Genomic DNA, 23,199 nt, shown 5'->3' with positions numbered 1-23,199 from the left:
TTTGGTATGTGGGTCCGCATTCCGATAAATCACTATGCTCATACAAACATTTCATTATAAAATTGATACTCGGTTTGTTCATCATTAGTAGTATGTAGATGACACATATTTTAATATTAGTATCAAATGAGTAAACTATAAGAAATATCAGAGAAAAAGTGATTTGTGTATTGTTAGCGAAGAATGCAGATCAAAGAACCTTTTACTAAATATAGGTGACTACTTTTTTTTATGGATAACCTCAAATAGATGAGACTAATTAATTTTCTCATTAACTTTTAATTTCTTCATATTTTAAAAAATGTGAGTCGAATCAAAGTGAGACTTTTTCTCATACAATGGTGGATGAGTATATATTCCAGGGTGAAGAAAAGGCATAATGAACAATGAGTGGCAGATCGTACTTGGTGTTTCTGCAATTGTCGTTTCAAGCAATAGTAATTTTATTCTAAAGGCTGTTACTCTCATAATACACATTGTCCATTTTGGGCATGCAATTATAGCCAAATAAAACACTTAACCATGCTTTGTTCTTGTTTCGACTCACCAAATTTTGTCACTCATGCATAAGAGAGATGTCACTAATTAACAATTGATGTAAGTATGCATATTTTGAAACTAATGATGAATCTCAATAACTAATTATATAATTATTCAAACTAAATAGAGTATCAGATCTTATGTACTACTCCATTTGTCCCAACTAAATTTAGTGATACAGACCAAACAGGAGAACTCATTCCAAAAGACTAGCCTGTTAGGCAAAGAGAGTCCATTTAACCTATATAGCCCACACCAATTGCTCTCACAACTGATGTGAGAATTGAGTCCGTAACATTCGACCCTCCTTTAAGGGCCAACGTCCTCGTTGGTCACGGCTGGTTCTTTGCCAGACCACCACTCCAAGTTCTCGTTGGTCACGGCGGATTCTTTGCCCGGCCACCACTCCGTTGGTCACCACTCCGAGTCGGCCCCAAACGCACTCGTTGGTCACGGCGAGTTCGCTGCCCGACCACCACTCCGAGCCGTTTGGGCTCTCAATGAAAGCACCAATTGATACAGACCAAACAGGAGAACTCATCCCAAAAGACTAGCATGTTAGGGAAGAGAGCTCATTTAGCCTATATACCCCACACCAATTGCTCTCACAACTGATGTGGGAATTGAGTCCGTAATATTTAGTCACTTCTTTTTTGCATTCATTTTTAAAAAATCATATATGGTAAAAATATAAGCGAGAATAATGTAGATAAAACTCTTCTCTGCATTATTCTCACTTTTATTTTATATATATTCACTTTAACTACTTATTACAATTTTTTCAAAACGAACTTTCTTGGGACAGAGGGGGACAGAGGGAGTATGTTTTATCATCATAAACCCTAATCTTCTTCAACTCTTTGTTAACTTTAAGTTATTTTTATTAATTCATTTATTTCAGGTTTAAAAGTAATTTGTCAATGAGTTTTTAAGTTTTGAAGATAGCAAAGAATTTCGTTTCCGTAAATTAAAGAGCTTTTGTGTAACGAGGTATAGACGAGAGGGCTACAATTAAACAACGAGCTTAGATGAATTAATATTTTGTGGCAACATAAATTACATAAAAATTGTCCCTTTCAGTCTTTTCTAGCAAATAATTGAAAATATTGCATGGCAAAACCAATCATTGTGAGAGTGAAAAAAATGTGCAGCCTTATTCAAAGATATAATGACACAAATAGAATTTTCAATTATTTAAGCTTTATATTCATAAATGTGTAATAATTTTTATTTCTAATTGAATAGGAGTATTAAAACGTAAAATGTTATATAGCTTGATTTTACTAAGTTGGTTCATTGTTCTTTTTTTAATTTTGTACTATTACTCTGATTCTAGTTATCTTTTTGGCAATGTACATACAAAAAATTCTTATTATCATGATTGGTTTAAATCCATATTAAATAGAGGCCATGAGACCAATTGTATTTTATTGATATAAATAAATTAGTTATTATCAATAATTTATATACTGTGGAATGCAAGTTTCTAGGAAACTTGATATTGACGGAAGAATATATAGAGATTGATTCAAGGACAAGACATCATTATAAATACGTATGGAATAAAAATAATAAAAGTGCTCTCAAGAAATTATTACAATTATAAACCCAAAGAAAAGATAAGAGATATAATGATGAATTGTCAAGAGGAAAAAAAAGTAGAGCTAGAAGAATAACATTCCCATAAATTTATAAGTTCTTTTACATTTGGGCCATGATATATTTCCCCCTTTTAGGCTAGCATTAGGGTGAGTTCTTCACAATAGTCTTTTTCTAACCTTAGTTAATTAGTTAATTAGGTCCACTTTGAGATTCCTTCCCTTTATTTGTTATAATAGTATAAAATACAATCAATTTCGAATAACATCTTAGTGTATAACTAAGAGCAAATGTCACCATTTTGAAAATAAAACGGTTGTGACTAATTCTAAATGTTGCAATTGAATATAACAACTGGGGGTGATTTTGTTCATTAGTGAAATTGATTTTGTGTCATGCCAAATTCATCAATCTTGTCATGGATTGATTTTATTTTATTAATTACTATCATATTCATATGTGTCGTGACCACTTTCGTTACGTGTATAAATGAGATGCAACAAAATATAAATTAAATCAGAAGAGAATTAATAGGGTAGGCTATATAAAGGCTATAGTTCTAAAACATTAACATAAATGCATAAAAGACTTAACAAAATGCCTTGAGTAACAAGCATTTATATAATCTAGTACCACAAGTGGTTGAAGGTTTTAATGCTCTATTTAACAACTTTGAGATTCCTTTTCCATGGCGTCAAATTATTCTTGTGTATGTGGTGCACAAAATGAAATTGATGTTTCTGCAACGTCCAGGGACGGAGTTAGAAATTTATCTTAGTGGAATCAAAATTGGAAATTAGAAAATTTGAGGTCGGGCATTTGCCCTCATATCGATGAGTCGATGACAAAACTACGCACTTGAACGTAACACACTAAAAAATTAATCTTTACCGACTGATTACAACATACTACCTCCGTTCCCCAAAATTTGCTACAGATGGTTTGTGGCCATGACTTGTCCTTGAATTGATCACATCAAGAACAAGAAATAAGAGTCTAAAAAACAAAAATAAAAAAGTGAAGGAATAATTATATTAGTTCATTTTCTAATTCCCACATTTTTGTTGAGTTTGGGTTTATTTAAAATAAAATCTTGAGTAAATACAATGAGATGATCTTGCACAATGCCATTGATGTGTTGATGAGTGTGCTACGCAACTCTGAACTTGTTTTCGATTTCATGTGTTGATGAATTTGCTCAATATATAATGCATTGCCTGGTTTGTGGTTTGTTTATATTTTTGATGAATGTGTTTTAGTTTGTGGTTAAATAAAAATAAAATTTTTATTTTTTACCTTATTTTTGAACATTGATCTAAATTATCTTACATTGTGTTTCTTTATTTATGTATTGATGAAATATCTCAAATGGAATAGAATGGTTAATCACACTACTACAAATCTTGTACTTACTTCAAAAAAGTATAATGTGACTAGCTATCGAGCACCTTAAATGATGTCATTGTTATTTTATATACGTTATTCGCGTGTATTTCTTTCATTGGCCATTGCTAACTTTAATTTAGCTAAACACATATCCATATGATAAATCGTACACATATTATATCAATCATTTTATTTGAAAATTTAAAAGTCGATTGTAAACCATAACTCATGAGTAAAACAATGGTACTAGCCACTAGGAGTACTATTGAGTGAAATTAGATGTTTTTAATTACATTTTATTTTTATCTCTTTCAGGTTAGAACAAACTGCAAATAATATGACATGAAAGGCCGAGTAAAAATAATAAATTCATAAGTTTGTTATATGTGGTTGCAATGCTGATCAAAGCCCATGATATTTATAACTCATAGATCATGTGATTGCAATTTGATCAAGTAAATTATTGTTTTCCCAAAATTTATTAACTTTGGATTATGTGGTCCCAATATGAGTTGAATTTTTCTGCATGAATAATGGGATTTGGCCCCAAAAGGCCAAAATAATTGAACCTATTTAATAAATATGATATAAATACTATAGTAGTTAGTTATGGGCATTTCCTTCTCAAAAGTACGATATGAGCAGTTTGCCAGTAACTCGAAAGGGCCTTCTCAAAGGCTATCAAGTGTTTGTTGAAACCACAAGTTAATTTTCAATAATCATTGATGATAATTTTATTTTATTTTTACTTGAATTTTTTTTCATTTAATGCCAATCTCAGAGCTGCGTGACTATTTATTTGTCGGTGGATATTTTTATTTTTTCCTGTTACTAAATCAGTATTTTAACTAATCTATCACAGATTGAAGAAACACTACATATAATAAAATGTAGGAAGTTTAAAAATTACTCATATATAGAGAGAGGAATATATCCTATATTACTTAGGTAAACATCATATGCTATCACTTATGCTTAATCAACATTTAACATTATCTATTTTGTTTTATATATTCAGTTCAAGGATTATGTTTTCACTAACGATTTCTCATGTTCTTGTATAATCGGTTCAAACCATAATCAATATATAGTATGTTTGAACTTAAATAAAGAAAGAAGTAGATGTTCAAACGGAAAATTTCTCAAGGCCTATCGTACTTTGTCGTTACCACTATGTGCCCGCGGGTCAAATGAGAGGTATATACTGAAATAGTAAATTACCATACTATTACTAATAAAGAAAAAGAAAAATAATTCAATTTTATATTTATTGCCCATAGAATTAAAATTAATAAAAAAACACGCCCAGTGGGACTCGAACCCACAATCGCCTGATTAGAAGTCAGACGCCTTATCCATTAGGCCATGGGCGCTTTTTGTTTTCTTCCTCTTGTTTTTATTATATACTACTCCCTCAATTCCATAGTAATAGAGTCATTTTCCTATTTCGGTACATTCCATAATAATGGAGACATTTCCCTTTTTAGTAAAAGTCAACACATTTTTTCTCACTTATTTTACTCTCTCTTACTTTATTCTCTCTACATCTCTCTAACATTTTCATTTCCTACTTTACTCTTCCATTACTTAACTCACATAGCACAATTTTTCTTAATCTTCGTGCCGAAAAGAATTGTCTCCATTACTATGGAACGAAGGGAGTATATATTATTCCCTCCGTCCCACTTTAAGAGTCTCATCTGAATTCAAAAAGAAATGTAAAGAAAAGTTGATGAAAAAAATAATCCCTTCGTCCCATTAAAGATGATTCACTTTCCTTTTTAGTTTGTCCCAACTAAGATGACCGATTACTAAAAATGGAAACATCTTTCTCTCTACTTTATTCCCTATCTCTTACTTACTCTCTCCACTTCACACAAAAAATAAAGTTGCATAAATTCTCATGCCGCCCAAGAAATAGGTCATCTTCCTTGGGACGGGGGAAGTAGTAGAACTGTGGGTCATACTTTTATATATTAGTTTTATAATAAAATGTGTGAAAAAAAGATTAGCGGAATGTTGTGTCTATCACCATTTATGCATTCCAATCGGGACTCCTAAACTGGAATACCCAAATATGATAAACTGGGACTGCTAAAATAGGACGGAAGGAATATATCATATTCATAACTTCTATTTCATTTAGTTAATTATAAAGAAAATACGTTTAATACGGAGTATAAATTTAAAATAAGAATTAGATGAGAAATGTGAACTCAAACAACAACACAAATAATAAGAAGAGTAAAACGTGAAACAATTTAAGCACAAGAAAATTATGAAATGTGGACTATTAGTGAGACGTAGAGGACCACGTCTTTCGATCTGAATTTGTAATCATCAACTAGAAAGAAATAAAGATCTAAAACACCTCTCTTTTTCCAATACATATTTTAAATATTATATCAACCTTTTTTTGTTTGTGATGGAGATAACGCCAACATTTGTCGACGAAAAAAATTACTTTTGAAAGTTCACACAATACAAAAGAATAAAAGAGAAAGGAAAAATCATCAATTATCCAATAACAATGACCATGCAAGCCCAACATAGAACAAAAGCATGAGCTCATGAATGACTTGCACTTTTCATTTAATTTTGAATTAATTTAGTTACACTTTTAACATGCCCAATTTTGTCTTAAAAGTTTATTGGCCCAATAATAGAGTTACATTAAACCCAGGCCCAATATTCAATTAGAATATCAGTGAGATTACTAAGATGAAAATTTCCTATATATATATTTTAATATTAGGCTATTAATATCTTAAAAAAGTGAAAGACTAATTATATAAATATAATACTAGTAAATATATACAAATTGTTAATATTTTTTAAATAGTTCAAAATATTTGAAGCAAGAGTGTTGGCAATTGAAACATAAAATGAATGTAAAAAATATCCCACATCGGTGTACTAAAAGAGCTTAATCCACTATATAAGTCTCATGGGCCCCTCCTTCTATCACCAATTGGTTTTAGGATTGAACCCATAGATTTCTATCATGGTATCAAAGCGGGTCGCCGACTGTGGGTCAAATTTAACGGACCCAGCAGTATATCTGGGGCGAAACTAAAAAAATGACTGACCCAGCAGTATATCTGGACTTAAAAATTTGGGCCAAGTGGTTCAACCGATCGAAAAAAAAAATTGGGCCGATTGGCCAATCGATTAGAAAAAAGTCCAACCCCTCCAAGATTCACCTTGAAGGGTTTGAGGGAGGGTGTTGGCAATTGAAACATAAAATGAATGTAAAAAATATCCCACATAGGCGTACTAAAAGAGCTTAATCTACTATATAAGTCTCATGGCCCCTTCTTTTATCACCAAATGGTTTTAGGATGGAACCCATAGATTTTTATACGATGATGCTACTTGCTTGTTTGTTTGGTTTGAGCTTTTCCTTAGCATAAGAAATGGACTTAATATTTATGTGAATAAAAAAAGGCAATACATAAATAAACACATTAAAAAAGGGTTTGGAGAATCATGAAAGTGACAAGAAAGTAAATTATCCTTAATCTGGTTTAGGTTTTGCAATTTTCTTTAGCTCAGTTAGCGATTGGACAAATTATGGGCAGTTTATGTTTTGTTTATATGCAAGTTGCAGTGCTGATGAACATATCAAGATTAGGCAGTTGGAACATAATATTAATAAATTAACTATAAACGAATATTAATTGACCTTTGGCCTAATTCAATCTTTGAATACATCAAAATGAAATGAAATATGTTTGAGATGGTCCATTTGCCAAATCCTATATTGGGGTTTGTTATGATTTATAAATTTATTTTATCTCACTTTTATATATATACTTGCATAATTTAATGCTTGAAACATAGTAGTACTAATACATAGTAACTAGTATAAATTATTATGGCTAGGTGGTTGTGGCCATGGATAAATCTCTCAAAATATAGTTATGATTGAGTTTGGAATATTAATATTTTGTGATGTGGAAGAAGTTATTTTTATGACAAAATCAGATAGTTTCTTTTAAAAATAGCCTAATTGAATGTAGGATCGAGTAAATTATAACAAAGTACACACGTTTAAATTTATATTTTAGATATACAAGAAACAAGATTGTTTTCAATTTATTTCTAAAGCTACAATTCATATTTTAGATATAAAAGAGATAAAAGTATTTACCTATCTTAATCCAATTACTCAGATGCGTGAAAAGTGTGAAGTCTTGAAAACCCATTTATTGAAAAGATTTTGATGTTTAATGGTTTAACATGACTTGTGGCATATGCGTCATTAATGTTGAATTTTGGGTTTACATCCTTGAATTAATATCTTCGTTGACAAAATGCTAAAAGGGAACTAGTTTCATATTTTTGTATCATTTTGTCGTAAACACATCTATACTAATATAAAAGGCGAGTTTTGGCCTTATTTTGAAATATTCATAAATTGTGGGATGAATTTAGATATTTATAATTTTTAAGAAATAGGATTAAAATGGAGGTTACAAATCTTTATGATAATAAGAGGACTATGATTTGTAACTTCCAACCATATACATTAACTTAATTTCAAATGTGAAATTGTCACAATAAAAATAAGTTATTGAGAATAATAAATGTAAAGATAATATAAAAATAGTGGCATGTTTAATTTTTTAATATATATATTTATAACATGAGAGTTATTCAACTCTACATAGTAGTATTAATTATTAATATGGCTACATATACGGCTTTTCATACATGCCCTCTTATAATCATAAAAGATTTATAACCTTCATTTTAATCTTAATTATTAAAAATTATAAATATCAATTCATCCCACTAAACAAAGTAACGTAAAGGTAATAAAAATGACATTTAAATAAATCAATCAATTTTCAATGTAAATTTAAGGCGGTCAATCATGTTATAATTCCATCAATTTATGATTGTTTCTTCATACATTTTACCTATAAATAGGTATCATTGGTTAGATAAAATTCATTCCTCTTTGTCTTTTCTCATTGCATCACGAATTCTCTGCAAAAAGATATTTTTACTTCCAGTATAATTATTACTCTTTATCGATAGTAGTACATTTATATGAATCTATTATACACATTATTTATTATTATTATTATTATTATTATTATTTGTTTAATAACATTGTCTCAGCTTTTATTTTTTTAGATACCATGATGTTATCATTGACCCTGGCAAGGTTATTATATAATCTAATTTTCAGCTCATTGAGATTAAAATTGTGATTCGCAGTGAGTATTGATCGTCATTTTGTTTTTATTTTCTACTCCAATTTAACGTTTAAGACATTTGAATATATCAAGCTGATTGATAATGTAGTTGAGGAGACACTATTTGGCATTTTTAAATATTACTCTCAACTATAATATTGTTATTTGTTTTTTTAACATTGTTGCTACTTCTATTTTTTTTTTTTAGATATTATTGGCGCAATTGTTGACCTTAGCAAGATTATTAAACGTGATAATTGTTGATTTATGGTGAGTGTTGATTCATCTTCTTTTTTTTCAACATTGTTTTATTTTTGTTGATTCATCTAAAGTTGTGTCAATATAGTTTGTGTATATTATTTTGCAGAATATCAGAATATTGGTGATGCTTCATGGATAAGTTCTTATTGTTCCTATTGGGATGCAATTTTTTGGCATAAAGAACCGTTGGGGAAATCATCTAGAAACAAAAAACCAAAATTTTCATATTGTTGTATGAGTGGAATATTAAGCTTCCTATGATGTATGCTCCTCATGTTGTCTTTCAAGATTTAATATTCTATAAAGATTTTTAATGTTTTTGTTATTTGAAAAATATTATATTTCATATAGTTGAGTTCACCTCGATGGAAGGTTGGATTTATAAATTGGTTGAACACTGGTCAATCACTGTATGTGTACAATTGCATAGTCAATGAACTCTTTTATGTTGTGTCACTATTTAATTTTTATTTCATAAATATTATATATTTTATAAAGTTTGTCTAATTTTATTTGGGATCTATAAACCATGTATAATTTTATATTTTCTCATTTCATTTATTTAATTGACCTTTTAATTTAAAATTTAATAGGTCGTGCAACGCACGGGATTGATACTAGTGTAATAAACATCAGACCATATTACTTGCCGGGTAGAACGGCCTGTCATGCCATATAAAATTATTTACCAATAAAATAAAAATTATTATGTATTTTCACCTTAATGTAATCTGTGTGGTCGGACATAGTGAAGAAGGTCGTTGTTGGCGTTGGAAGGCAGAGGCGGTGGTGGTAGCCATTACGGACGAAGAACCAAAGTGAACTAATGATCGACAATAAGCCGAAAAACTGAATTTAATGGGATTTTTCGATCCTTATGGACCGACGATAAGGTCAATCGACCTCGACCCCACTAGTATTCTTTTGACTAAATTCATAATATATTCTCAAAATTCTGTGATTTGGTGTGCATCAGATGACCTAGTTTTTTTTATAATTACGTGATTTTCTAGATGATAACCAATCCTTAATTGCCCTTCAAATAATTTATAAGATTAATACTATAATTAATTGAATAGTTTAATCTATGAAAAAAGAATGTAGCATTTGATTATCCAAGATTCCAATAATACAAATTATTTTTTCACGTTCCTTATCCCAATATCATAAGATTAGATAATAACATGCTCAACAAAGATCAATTTGTTTAAAAAATGATCACTTCAGTGTATAAAAGGTACGTGATTTTATTACTCATTGAATATCTTAATAAAGTGGCCACTAGATCTTCCTAATGTGTGGGCTGATAATTGCTCCATCACACTATATATGTAGTAATTTTCTTTAAGAGGTAATTACAAATCAATACTCATGTGTATATAGTGTTTATGTAATTTAGAATAAAAAATTATTATACAAATATTAACTAGCAAATATTTATTCACTCTGAAATTAATCTAAATACAAGAGAACACAAGCATGACTAAGTTTCTTAATAGCTAAATTTTTAGAAAAAATTAGATGAGATCAAATTAAATAAAATAAAATAAGGAAGAAAGAGAAAGCAAATGCAAATAAACCTCTTGCCCCAACCCAACATACATGATAGATTAACTTATGGATGAATAGTTTCATAAATTGATAAAAATTTTACGCAGTCTCATCCTCGTAGAATTTTTCTGATGCAACGGAAAAATCGAGAAAAATTTACCAAAATTGTAATTTCTATAGCCAATCATTAAGTTACGTTCGATTGTAACTGATTTTTTTCTGTATTTTATAAGTATGTTTTTTTTATAGAATTAGATTGTTGTGAAGGAAAATGTCGTTCCTATCCAATAGTAAATTGGTGACAATTGGCTTCAAAATATATAGGGTCGCATCCATTCTAGAATATGTATCTAACTTTCGGTAATTTAGGTCCTATCATAATAAATTTGAAAACTTTGTACAAAAACGCACACACGCACACAAACGTGTCCCACTTATCTTTAATCACTGTATTTAGACATACGACAATCCTTAATTTCAATGAATTTGACATTTCAATTAATCTTTACTTCAAGCTTAATGTATTTTGGTTACGAATTGTATTGGATCATGCGTTAAAGTTTAGAATTGCCGTTTAAAATAGAGATATTGACCCCTAATATCACAGAACTATTAGAAAGTTGGGTTCTTCCCACGAACTTTGAAATTGACAAATAATATCACGAACTTTACTCCGAGTTTGTTATTCCCACCAAAGAAAATATTCCGGCAAATAATATCATGATACGGATTTTTTCCGTAATTTCTCGACAAAACTTCGAGAGCTTCAAGTTTTTCAATCTTTGAGGATAGTTTTTCTTGAAGCACACCCTCCAACATTGTTCTTCAATCTATTAATATATTCCGAAAATTTTTATTGGTGGGAATAACAAACTCGGGATAAAGTTCGTGATATTATTTATTAATTTCAAAGTTCGTGGGAAAAATCCAACTTTTTGAAAGTTCCATAATATTAGGTGCCAATATCCCTTTAAAATATATCTCTAATTTTTCTCAAGCTTTACACTTTAATCTATACTATAAATTAAATACTTGGTTATACTGATGTTTCATACTATTAGTCCAGTGAACTCATTAAATCTCTTAAGATTCTTCAATGTGGATATAAAAATGATTGTTATTATCATCACTGGTGTTATGGAAAATGTATTGTTATAAATAAAGGTGATTCTTATGATAAATTAAAGCGACAACATGTTTCATTAAAAGGGACGCTTCATGTAATTAAACATTACGAACTAGATTATTCAAAATCTCTTACTATAGTTGTTTTGTCTCATTATTTTAGCATTTTAACAAAAATATCTTACCCTAAAAATGATTACGAATAAACATCAAACCTAGTGTACTACTCCTATTTTAGAGTAAAAAATATCATGACAAAATTTTTCCGAAAAAAATACTAAATTTTGTAGGTGGATCAAGCGTAATTAAGTTGTACTTAAAGTTAAAACAATTTTGAACCATTGAAGAAATTTAGGGTTCAAATGTACAGAGTGAATTAATTGATTACGTTGAAATACATCATGAGGAAATTTGTTCATTTTTTTTGTCAAAGTCGTTATATAATCCAAAATTCAAATATCGAATAATTTTTTGCAATTGTTTTGTCAAAGTCGTATTTAATTATCCGCTCAAATAACTAGAAAGATTCTAAAAGCAAGAACGCAGTTGAAAAGAAAATCTATATCCACTAATGACAAAATTGAATAGGAGAATTTGAGAAATTTACTACTAATATTTATCATTAATCTTCACATTACGAAATTATTTGCAGGGATAGATTTGTAAATTCCAGAGTGGCCAATAATGCGACAAAGAGCCGCCTAGTAGGGAAGAAAAAAAATGTTTTTTTGTTAGCAGCCCTTATTATTTTTTACATTTACTTTATGATATATGTGGACATATTTATTATAAATATCATAAAGCAAATTTCATGACAAGAACTATGCAATTTATAAAAGTAGCTAATTATATTATGAATTTAATTTTTAATTATCTCATGAAATGATTAGATATGGAGTAGTGGAGTACAATTTTATTCAATAGTCAATCATACACAATTTGACTCAAAATGTGAACTAATGAGAGTAATTGATACGAAAGTAATTAATATTTTTAAAAATAATGAAATAGAATATAAATTGACTAATTTTCATAATTTTATAATCTTCAACAATTTACCCTTATTTGAAATACACATCGAATAGTAACATATACTGATATATAGGAGTATAGGACCCTTTCATCTCGTTGGAATACTAATTTAAGATTTGAATACGCGTATGATAAAACTTCTATTAATGGTGTATTTATCAAAAAAGTAATATAAAATATCTTAAAATTTTAATTTTTTCTAATAAGTGTCTCCAATTTTTAGTGTGTTTTTTTTCTCTCTAAAATGTCATGTTTCACAAAATTTGATGACAAAAAATTGATTCATCTAACGCGTAAACATTACACTAACAATTGTCATTAACCCGTCGTTTATAAACAGACGCGACGATAAGTTCAAAGTTGAATTTTCGATAGCACATTTTTGCACATAATAAAATCTTTTGGTGGCAAATTAGCACAATTTACCCTTCGAATGTTGGATCCTATAGTCACCTTATATGTAAGAATCAATTTTTATGTTGCAAGTTTGTATCCAAATAAGTGTAACAAACCAAACTACTCATAAATAGTGCAAAACTATTGCGCCTCAACCATTTTTTCCCAAACTTCATCTACAACGAAAATATATAGTAATATGTATCAAAACAACCGATTTAATACTAAACACATTATTGATGTCAATTATGCGTAGTCCTCCATCTTTGGTAATAATATTTCATATGGATCATATAAATATAAATACACAAATATTTCATATAAATATAATTTCCACCTAATCCAAGTAATTTTATACATTTTGATTTTTTCACTATAATATTAATAACTCAAACATCAGATTTCTTGTTAGGAGACGAAATATATAACTCCAACAACTAGATTGCTGTTATCTCATTGGCTCCATTAAGTCAAATAAGAAAAATATTTTTGAAAACAATTTAAATTATTATTTTTGAGCATTAAGCACAAGGCAGCGTGGGCCCCAGTGTGAGACAGAAATTTCTTGCTTGCTTTTTTATTATCTTTTCTCTTCCTCCAAACTTCTTTGAATTCACTACAAAATTCTTTGCTCCCTTCTCTCTCCCCCCTTTTTTCCCTCTGGATTTCCATATCTCGCTACCTGGAAGAGAGAGTTATCATCTCTGCTGTGAAGATTTGCTGCGCAGATCAATTGATTTTTCTTCTTTGCTGGTGAGTATTGTCCAACAATTTCTAGAATCATCCTTTTTTTTAGGAAAAAGTTAATTTGTTTGAGTCGTCTACTGATTTTTGCTCGAGCAGTAGTTTGGATTTGATGAAGGTAGAATGAGCTGCTGTGTGAATTTTTTCTGTTAATCAATCTCTGGATTAGGATTTAGGATAGATGATTGAGTAGGTATTTTGTTGACTTAAGTCAACAAATCAGCTAGAAAGGAATTATTGGAGGTTTTGGTGATTTAATTCGAGATTTAGAGTGATTTGGCTCGTTTGTGGAATTTTGCAGCCAGTTTAGTTTTTGGCGATTTCAAATGATCTTTGTGTTTCAATGCAATCTCGGATCAGAACTGTGCAATTGAGCTCCTGATTTGTTGATTTGTATTGCAATCAGTAATCAAATTGCTGATTTGCTGATCGGAATTTTTTTCCTCTGAAATCGCATTAGTTGTGCACAGGTGGTGGTTGAACAATAAATTTCTGTGGGTTGTGTCATGTCACTTATTGAAATGGACTATGTTTCTCAGTACGAGGGGGCTGCATATTGTTATTAAATACTCGTTTCCGCCCATTCCATGTTACTTGAGTCATTTCCTTGACTACGTTCTTTTTGTATTTAGTAGGTTAATCCGAGAAGAATTAAGTAGCAAATATAAAGAGATTAAACTAGGAAAGAGAATTAAGTAGGATATGAATAGATTAAATTAGGAAAGAGAATTAGAATAAAGGAGGAGGGAGAAGAGAGATTAATTTTTTTGTTTTTTGTCGATTAATGCGACGGCCTGAAATGTAATACGACTCAATTAACATAGGACGGAGTTAGTATTTTTTATTAATCAATTTTTAAGCACTGGAACAATTTCTGTTGAATTCAACTATCAAATGAAAGCAAAGCTCTACAGTCTGTAGCCAGGTGAATTTTGTATACATAAGTGACAATTTGTAATGACTGCTATTCCTGTTCCAATTTGTGTAGTTTTTCCACTCTTAGATGGTTGTTGATGTCCTTCCTTTCCATTTCAGAAGATCGGTTGTGGCACTTTCTACTTGAACTAGTATAATATGAATGTGCAGGCTGAAGTTGAATTGAATGTAATATGTGCCATTACTGTGGTGCAAAGCTTGCAAAATCAAGTGACTGCACAGAGCAGGAAAATGGGCATTCTCCAGCACTAGATAGTGGGCATTTGATCAAGTCCTGCAAGTTGTGTGGTAAGAAGATTTACAAAGAAAGTCAAAATCAAGAAAATTCCAGTTCTTGCGTAATGCGATCAATCAGTGTGACTCCTCTAAAAAGCATCGAAAGTACCACAGAAAACTGCAGCACCGCTCCTCTTTATTTTTTGCCCCATCCAATTCTATTCTCCACTGTTTTCTTTTTGTTCGTTCACTCATACCGTTGAATTTTCAGGTGATATTTCTGTTGATGCAAACTTATGTGAGAGGTAATATCCAATTTCTTCTGTTAATTGGTGTTAGAAAGAGAATGATATGGGAAGATTGCTTCCCTTGTATCTTGAATATTTTCCCTGGTTTCAACTTTAAAGCTTATTTTTAAAATCCACCATCAGGAGATACATAGAGGATAGCGGCACTGATAGTAGTCAAGAAGATTCTATTTCCTTATTAAAGGGAAGCATGGATGACTCTGTTTCAGCAATTACTTTAAATGGTTTTCGCCAAGCTGATGACACGGTGAAGCCTGAAAGTAGGCAAGTTAGTGATGTTGTAAGTTTGATGCCTAGCGAAAATATAGGAGATGCAGAAAGTGCAGAAGTTCAGGCAGGATCAGATAACAATGTGGAAAGATCAAGTTCTTGTGTCGATGAGTCATCCGACATGTCTTCTTTGAACGATGAAATAAATGCTGAGTTTTGGCTTCCTCCAGAATCAGAAGACCAAGAAGACGATGTGTTAGGAAGCATATCAAACTATGATGATGATGACGATGAGTGTGGTTACGGTGCAGCATGGGCTAAACCTAGTTCTTTGAGCAGCTTTGAAGAAGGTAGTGGAAGTCAAAGATTCAAAGAGGAAAAACTTAAAGCCATGCATGACGTGAAGCATGGTAAGTTCAGGTCTCTTGTTAGTCAACTAGTGAAATCTGTGGGTGTCTGTTCTTCTGGAAACGATGGCGAGGATTGGGTTGATATAGTGACTTCTCTATCATGGGAGGCTGCTAATTTTGTGAGACCGGATGCACTCGAGGGTAAGGCAATGGATCCTGATGGATATGTAAAGATCAAATGTATTGCAGCTGGTTCCCGCTCACAGAGGTAATAATTTGGTACTTTTCGACTTGCATTTGGAAATTGGTTTAATGCATTGTATAGTGCCTCAACAATTGTATTTTTGTTTGTAAAGTTGATGTATATTTCTTGTCTGCCAGTCTCAAGGCAGTTTAAAAGGAATTGGAGTTTGTATGTTATGATGGAAGTTGGGGATGATTAGGGACTTCATTCCCTCAATTTTTGGGGCCTGGAGGGATAGGTGGGTTTATAAGCATGCCTCACTCTGCTAACCAAAGGTGGCCAAGGCAAATGACTTCTCTAACCAAACAATTGTGTTTAATTCGTTGCGCTACCCCTTATTGCAAACCCCATACCATGCACCCTTTAATAACTTACTGTTTCTAATTAGATTAACATTGAAAGAAATTTCTGTGCCTACTAAATGATCCTAGCCTAATGCTTTTTCCCAAACTAGTCCGTATGTTCAGGTCTATAGGGTCCCCTTTAAACCTTTTACTACTGATGATGCATGGGTGTATGTCCAACAACAATTAGTATGTGGCTTGTATGTTTGTTACATGCTATTATCTCTTTTAAAATTTGTAATCTTATTTTGACTTTGCAGCCAACTGATAAAAGGTCTAGTCTTCAAAAAGCATGCTGCTCATAAACACATGCCAACAAAATATAAAAGCCCAAGACTGCTGCTGATCCATGGTGCACTTGAACTTTCTTCTGGTGGGTTGTCATCATTTGAATCGATGCAGCAGGTGAAATTAAAATCCATGTCTTTCAATCTAATATGTGACACACTATATAAACATCCGTTTACCTTTTCTGAACATATTTTCCTTTACAGGAGAAAGACAATTTGAAAACTATCATTGATATGATAGACATGTACCATCCTAATGTAATATTAGTTGAGAAATCAGTTTCCCGTGATATACAAGAGTCTATTCTAGCAAAAGGAATTACACTGGTATTTGATATGAAGCTCCACCGCTTGGAGAGAGTTGCCCGTTGTATTGGCTCGCCTATCTTGGCCTCGGAGGTTGGAATAGGTCAAAGACTAAGGCAGTGTGACTCCTTTCATATTGAAAAGTTTGTAGAAGAATATGCTCCTCCAAAGGAAGGTGGGAAAAAACAAAGCAAAACATTGATGTTCCTTGAGGGTGCTCCTACTCGGCTTGCTTGCACAGTAAGTTCACATTTCATAGATAACAGTTATGACTGATAGTCTCGATTTTAACATTGAATATTTGAGTTTATGAGACTATATGATCCTATAATTCTTCAAAATTGTAATTGCTATTCCATAGTAAATTCTTCACTCCAGTCACCATCATAACTATAAAATCTGAGATATTTTCACTCAGATTCATTACGATAAGGTAATTGCTTGTTTTTGTGACCTTATTTGCTTTGTGATGCACAGATTCTGCTGATGGGAGCAAACAGTGATGAATTAAAAAGAATTAAATGTGTAATACGGTGTGCAGTTGTCATGGCATATCATTTGATGCTTGAGACTTCTTTCCTTTTGGATCAGACTGCTATGTTCTCCACGATTTCTCCCAATGAAGTGGTTGATTTAGCACTGACTGATATAAAGTCAACATTGGTAGGGACATATGATTCGACCGCTTTTGCTGATAAGCCATGTAATGCAGAAGTGAACAAGCCACTTGCACTTAATTTTCACATGTCTGATCAGTTCCATAAGGACAAGTCGCAGAATCTAATCTCATCAGAAGGCAATTCTTCATTGTCATTCGAAGCATGCAATCCTGAAACATTTCCAGGTCTTTCTATTTCAACATCCATCCAAAGAGTTATGGATGACAGTTTTCCTTTTTTCTCCAACTCTCCTCAGAACAAGCAGAGTCAGCTTGATTTCGATAAAACAAATCAGGATGGCCAGGATGGAAAATACAATGTTCAGATCTCAAGTGTTCAAGAGGATAAACACGACAGAGAGAATTTACTCAACAATCAGCAGCCCCATCTGCTAAAATCTTCAGACACATTAGAAAACTGTTGTGATGGTACCAAAGACCAAACACAAGGCAAGGATGAGATCAACTCAGTCTTAGATTCTGAGAGTATTTTGGTTCTGATGTCCAAACGCAATGCCTCACTTGGAAGTATTTGTGAGCACCGTCATTTTTCCCATATTAAGTTTTACCGCAGTTTTGATGTTCCCCTTGGGAAGTTTTTGCAAGAGAATTTGCTCAATCAGGTTGGTTGAAATTCATTTTACTAATAATTACGATAATTTTATTTACTTTGTCCATTTGGTATGGTAGGAGTATATTGGTTTATATTTAAAGCATTTTATATGCTTGTGCTATAGAACTAACATAAAGTCTTCCTCTGTGCAGAGACTCCAGTGTGATGTTTGCAGCGAACTGCCTGAGGCGCACTTTTACTACTATGCACATCACAATAAACAACTTACGATCCAAGTTCGACGTCTTCCTGCAAGAAAAAGTCTGCCAGGTGAAACTGACGGGAAGCTTTGGATGTGGAGTCGCTGTGGGCGGTGTAAACTCCGTGATGGGAGCCCAAAATCCACAAAAAGGGTATTGATATCCACTGCTGCCCGCGGGTTGTCATTTGGAAAGTTTTTGGAACTGAGTTTTTCAAATCATTCTTCATTCAGTAGTCCATCCTGCTGTGGTCATTCTTACCATAAGGATTTCCTCTACTTCTTTGGGTATGTTTTATTTGAAAATTTTTGTTGGAAGGTAACATAAACACTAGGTCTTGAGTTTGGTGAGCGATAGCTAAGCTTGTGCATGCTGACAAAATGGATAGCTTTTAACAATAGCTTGCTATTCTATTTCACGTCTCTAATTCCATTTACTTCTACACTGTGGCATCTTTCACAAGTAAACTCGAAAATTTTGGGTGAATATGCAGATTGGGGCCCATGGTTGCAATGTTCAAGTACACTCCAGTTTTGACCTACTCAGTTTCGCTTCCATCTCAGATGATACAATTTAACTATTCAGGCGGAGGAGAGTTTCTTAAAAAAGATTCTGAGAATGTATGTTCTTTCATGAATTCTTTTGCTATTTTATTTTGGCTGGTAATTGGACCATCTAGCTAAAGGAGCATATCTTCCTTTCATCTCTTGACTCATATTGTTGTTATCTATCTTTAAGGTGTACTCGAAAGGGATTTCGATGTTCATTGAGATCGAAAAATGTCTGATGGATCTCAGAAATCGTTATGTTGGGGTAACCCTGAACATTCAAGGTTCAAAGATGGAATTTTCTGATATTGTGGAGATGTTGAGAGAGGAAAGGTCTCAATTTGAGGTTAGATTTCTATTCTTGCACATTTTTTATTCCATCTTTTAGCTTTAGTAAGGAATTAAGGATTAGATCTACTTCTTAGTTATTTTCTTTATCTACCTTTAAAATCGTTTATTGTATGGAAAAGGAACATTTATAGTTTATATACTTTTAAATAGATTTCTCGATGGTTTCTTCTATACAATTGTGGAATGGTGTATGGGTTACTAAAGTATGTTGGAGTATACTCTCCTTGCATATCTAGAAGCAAGTATGACTACGTTCTTTTTCTTTGTAATATGTAAATTAATGTTGAACAAGGTTAGCTCTACTAAATAGTTGATTGACTTCATTGACTGTCTAGATAGGAAGAAACTGGAAATTGTTTTTGGATATACTGTTTTCTCTCTGTCCATGAAGAATCTAGCATTGGTAGAATAATAGTATGCTGTTTGGTTTCACATGGTTTTCAACTACAATAAATTTAAAGCTTTAGGTTTTAATTGTTTTGTACGTGACGTAATTACATTGCTCTTAATATTGTGATCACTTTTTATTAGGTTGAGGTTCAAAATGCAACCAATGGAAGTGAGGATGGTGCTGTTTGTAAAATTCTAAGCTTGAATAGAGTCCGATTGGATCTTATGCTGGAATCATGCATATGGGATCGAAGACTACATGCATTGCTCTCTTCAGAATTTAAGGTGATTGATTCTGATTCAGTGAAGGAGGATGACATTTTTGGACAGCCATTAAGTGGGGATGATACTGCTGTTGAAGAAATTTCTGGATCTGAAATCAAACAAGATTTTGAAGAAAGGGATGATTATCCAATTAAAGAAATACCAATTGATGAACATGTAAAAGGATCCACTGGAGATAAATCTACGCCAAATGTGGCAGAAAATGGTGTGGCACCACATATTGGAAGATTAAATGAAAATGGAGCTGGAGCCCATGATTTTTTGGTGAAACCTACTCCAGAAGATCATTTTGATTCTGTTGAAGGAAATTCTGTACAGGGTAATCTTGATTCAGCTATGGAATTGCAGACAGGTCGTATAATATCGATATCGTCAGACATTGAAGGGGTTGGTTCTGATCCAAACAATTCATTGAGATTTAAGCAATATCTTTCTATGTTCTCTAACCTGGAAAATGGAAAAGGCTGGGTCTGGGCACCCTTTGCAGACATCCGGCGTGAATACATTGAAGATCTCCAGAGAGGATACTTGCCAAAATTTGAATCTTGTAGTAGCTATGATGCAGAGTCTACAGCTCAAAAATTGATTTCTGACGAGGGGTCCAGATTGCACATTCCTCTTGGCGTGGACGACTATATTGTATCTGACTATGAAGATGAATTCTCAAGCATTATAGCCTGTGCATTGACCCTGTTAAAAGACGACGCAGTAGCGACGGACGATCTAACAGTGGATGTTCAAAGAGAAAGAGGAACTGAATCAAAATCCATTGAGGGTTCTCAGAGCCTACCACGAATGTTTTCTTTGGCAGCTCCTAATTGGTCCTCCTTTGGATCTTTCGATTCAGATAGCATGCATTCTCCTTCTGCATCAATGGAAAATCTACATTCTTCTAGTTTCGATGGTTTGAATTTGTTAGAATCATTAGTCTCCTATGGTGCTAGCCATCCAGAAGTCTCTATGGGTTTGGGGAAATATCCAGGGAAGCGTAAATACTCTGTCGTATGTGTATACGCAAGCCAGTTCCGTCAATTGCGAGATCGATGTTGTCCTTCAGAAGTTAATTATATTGCTTCCTTAAGCCGCTGTAGGTATTGGAATGCGAAAGGTGGAAAGAGTAAATCTTTCTTTGCAAAAACTCTAGATGACAGGTTCATCATTAAGGAAATCAAGAGGACAGAGTTTGAGTCCTTCATGAAGTTCGCCACAAACTACTTCGACTACATGAATGAGTGCTATGAGAAAGGAAACCAGACATGTCTTGCTAAGATTCTTGGCATCTACCAGGTTAGTCTATCTAGTTGAATCCTTACGTCTGGCTCGTTTTAAGGTGGCATAAACTGTCTTATGCTTATTCTTAATTAAACTTGTTTAGGTTGTGATAAGAGCACCAAAGAATGGGAAGGAAACCAGGCACGATCTCCTAGTGATGGAGAATCTTTCATTTGGTCGACAGATTTCCAAACAGTATGATCTCAAGGGGGCTTTGCATGCTCGATTAACTGCTGAAAATGGTGCTGGAGATGTTCTTTTGGATCAAAATTTTGTGAACGATATGAATATATCACCTCTCTATGTCAGTAGGAAATCAAAGAGGAATCTGCAGCGGGCTGTGTATAACGATACTAATTTTCTCAATGTTAGTTTCTTTAAATTTGGTATAATAATAACACACTGACCACTGACATGCCACTTAATTCGGTACTAACTATTGTTTGTTTTATTGGTTATCAGTCGATCAACGTGATGGACTATTCTCTTCTAGTAGGAGTGGATACACAGCGTCGTGAATTGGTGTGTGGTATCATAGACTATCTCAGGCAGTATACTTGGGACAAGCAGCTCGAGAACTGGGTCAAGTCTTCACTCGTTGTTCCCAAAAACCAGCTGCCAACTATCGTCTCTCCAAGAGAATATAAGAAGAGATTTAGGAAGTTCATAGATACATACTTTTTGAGTGTTCCAGATCACTGGTGTTCCCAGAGATCTTCCAACCCTTGCCAACTCTGCGGCCCTTCCTTGGGAAACGGTTCGTTTAATGCAATATCCTCGAAGCCAGGCAGTGAAGATGAAGATTCCTCCCATGGAGCATCTCAAGATCAAGGGACACGTGGAGCTGGTTCTTTAAAATCCCCAGACCATGATGAACAGGACGGCCCCTTTTCGTGAGGTCTGTCGATTCCATCATATTAATCCCTTTTCTAGTACTGATTACTCCTATTTTGTTTTGTATATTGTTGTATAGCTGATTGTCGGTGTACGACCCCTCCTACCCTGGTATTATTTTGTTCCAGCAAAGTTCTGAGGGTATTTTGGCATATATAGATCAGGAAATTTTAGGTTGCACATATTCGATATACATATATCTTGAGCAAATGTGAAAAATGGCATTTTGCACTTCATACGACCTCGATTGATATATTCAATGATAGAAATATATTGCTGTTTACCAACTGCCTATGTAGTGAATTCTGGTTTATAGCTACAAGCAAAATCTAATTCTTTCATAGAGATTGTGATTTATATTATCATTGTGCAACAAGGTCGCGAAGAACGTGGAAATTCTATGCTACTAATGGGAAAAAACTCTGTTGATTTTACGAGTACATGTCTGTGTGTTTTCATATGTTATGATACACGACTCATGTCAGAATATCAGCGGTTTAGAGATCTGCGACATGAGGTAGCTAAAATTTTCGTTTCCCTGTTGTCGAAGAGTTAGTGTGTAGTTACATACCTGATTCTTGTTATGGCCTTTGCCCTTGAAACATCTTCTAGAAAGCCTTGCCTGCCTGTTTGTCTATAGAGATAGAATTTGTGATGAAATAATGAGCATTTGGTTATTAGGTTGAAGATATAATAAGATCTGAAAATCTTGGTCATGTGATCCTATGTTTGAATCTCTTCTTGTCACGAGTTTCCTGTTTTTGCTTTTAAAGCTGTTATCTTTCCTGTGTTATGTCCTTTTTGAGACGTTTGCAACTTTTTTTAAAAAGAGAAATCGTAATGGTTCTCTGTTTACCTCGAGGCTCCAACGGTCCTGACTCTCTGACCGTGATTACTCGAATTCAAACCTAGTGATTGGAGGGAAAATATTTTACTAATGAAG

At 32.8% G+C, this 23,199-nt stretch overlaps 1 protein-coding gene and 1 non-coding gene across 3 annotated transcripts; one reads left to right on the top strand and one right to left on the bottom strand.

Moving 5' to 3' along the window:
- Nucleotides 1–4,825: 4,825 nt before the first annotated feature.
- Nucleotides 4,826–4,898, bottom strand: TRNAR-UCU. Its single transcript has one exon. It is a non-coding gene; the product is annotated as a tRNA-Arg (tRNA).
- Nucleotides 4,899–13,718: 8,820 nt separating this feature from the next.
- LOC125204694 (putative 1-phosphatidylinositol-3-phosphate 5-kinase FAB1D) lies at nucleotides 13,719–22,539 on the top strand. 2 transcript variants are annotated; one of them, XM_048103402.1, is made up of 13 exons: nucleotides 13,719–13,850; nucleotides 14,928–15,065; nucleotides 15,265–15,298; nucleotides 15,425–16,129; nucleotides 16,710–16,854; nucleotides 16,944–17,285; nucleotides 17,523–18,326; nucleotides 18,469–18,803; nucleotides 19,010–19,136; nucleotides 19,255–19,410; nucleotides 19,947–21,377; nucleotides 21,466–21,729; nucleotides 21,825–22,539. In XM_048103402.1, exons 2-13 carry the CDS (start codon nucleotides 14,951–14,953, stop codon nucleotides 22,257–22,259), a joined length of 4,893 nt encoding a protein of 1,630 aa, XP_047959359.1. In that variant the 5' UTR covers nucleotides 13,719–13,850; nucleotides 14,928–14,950; the 3' UTR covers nucleotides 22,260–22,539. The 2 variants fall into 2 exon arrangements, with proteins under 2 accessions (XP_047959359.1, XP_047959358.1); XM_048103401.1 differs by having other exon boundaries at nucleotides 13,721–13,850; nucleotides 14,877–15,065.
- Nucleotides 22,540–23,199: the final 660 nt, after the last annotated feature.

The sequence above is a fragment of the Salvia hispanica genome, chromosome 2, assembly GCF_023119035.1.
Source record: "Salvia hispanica cultivar TCC Black 2014 chromosome 2, UniMelb_Shisp_WGS_1.0, whole genome shotgun sequence".
In the NCBI taxonomy this organism is placed as follows: domain Eukaryota; kingdom Viridiplantae; phylum Streptophyta; class Magnoliopsida; order Lamiales; family Lamiaceae; genus Salvia; species Salvia hispanica.
The sequence above is the reverse complement of the archived record's forward strand: the minus strand, read 5'-3'. Positions and strand labels throughout refer to the sequence as shown.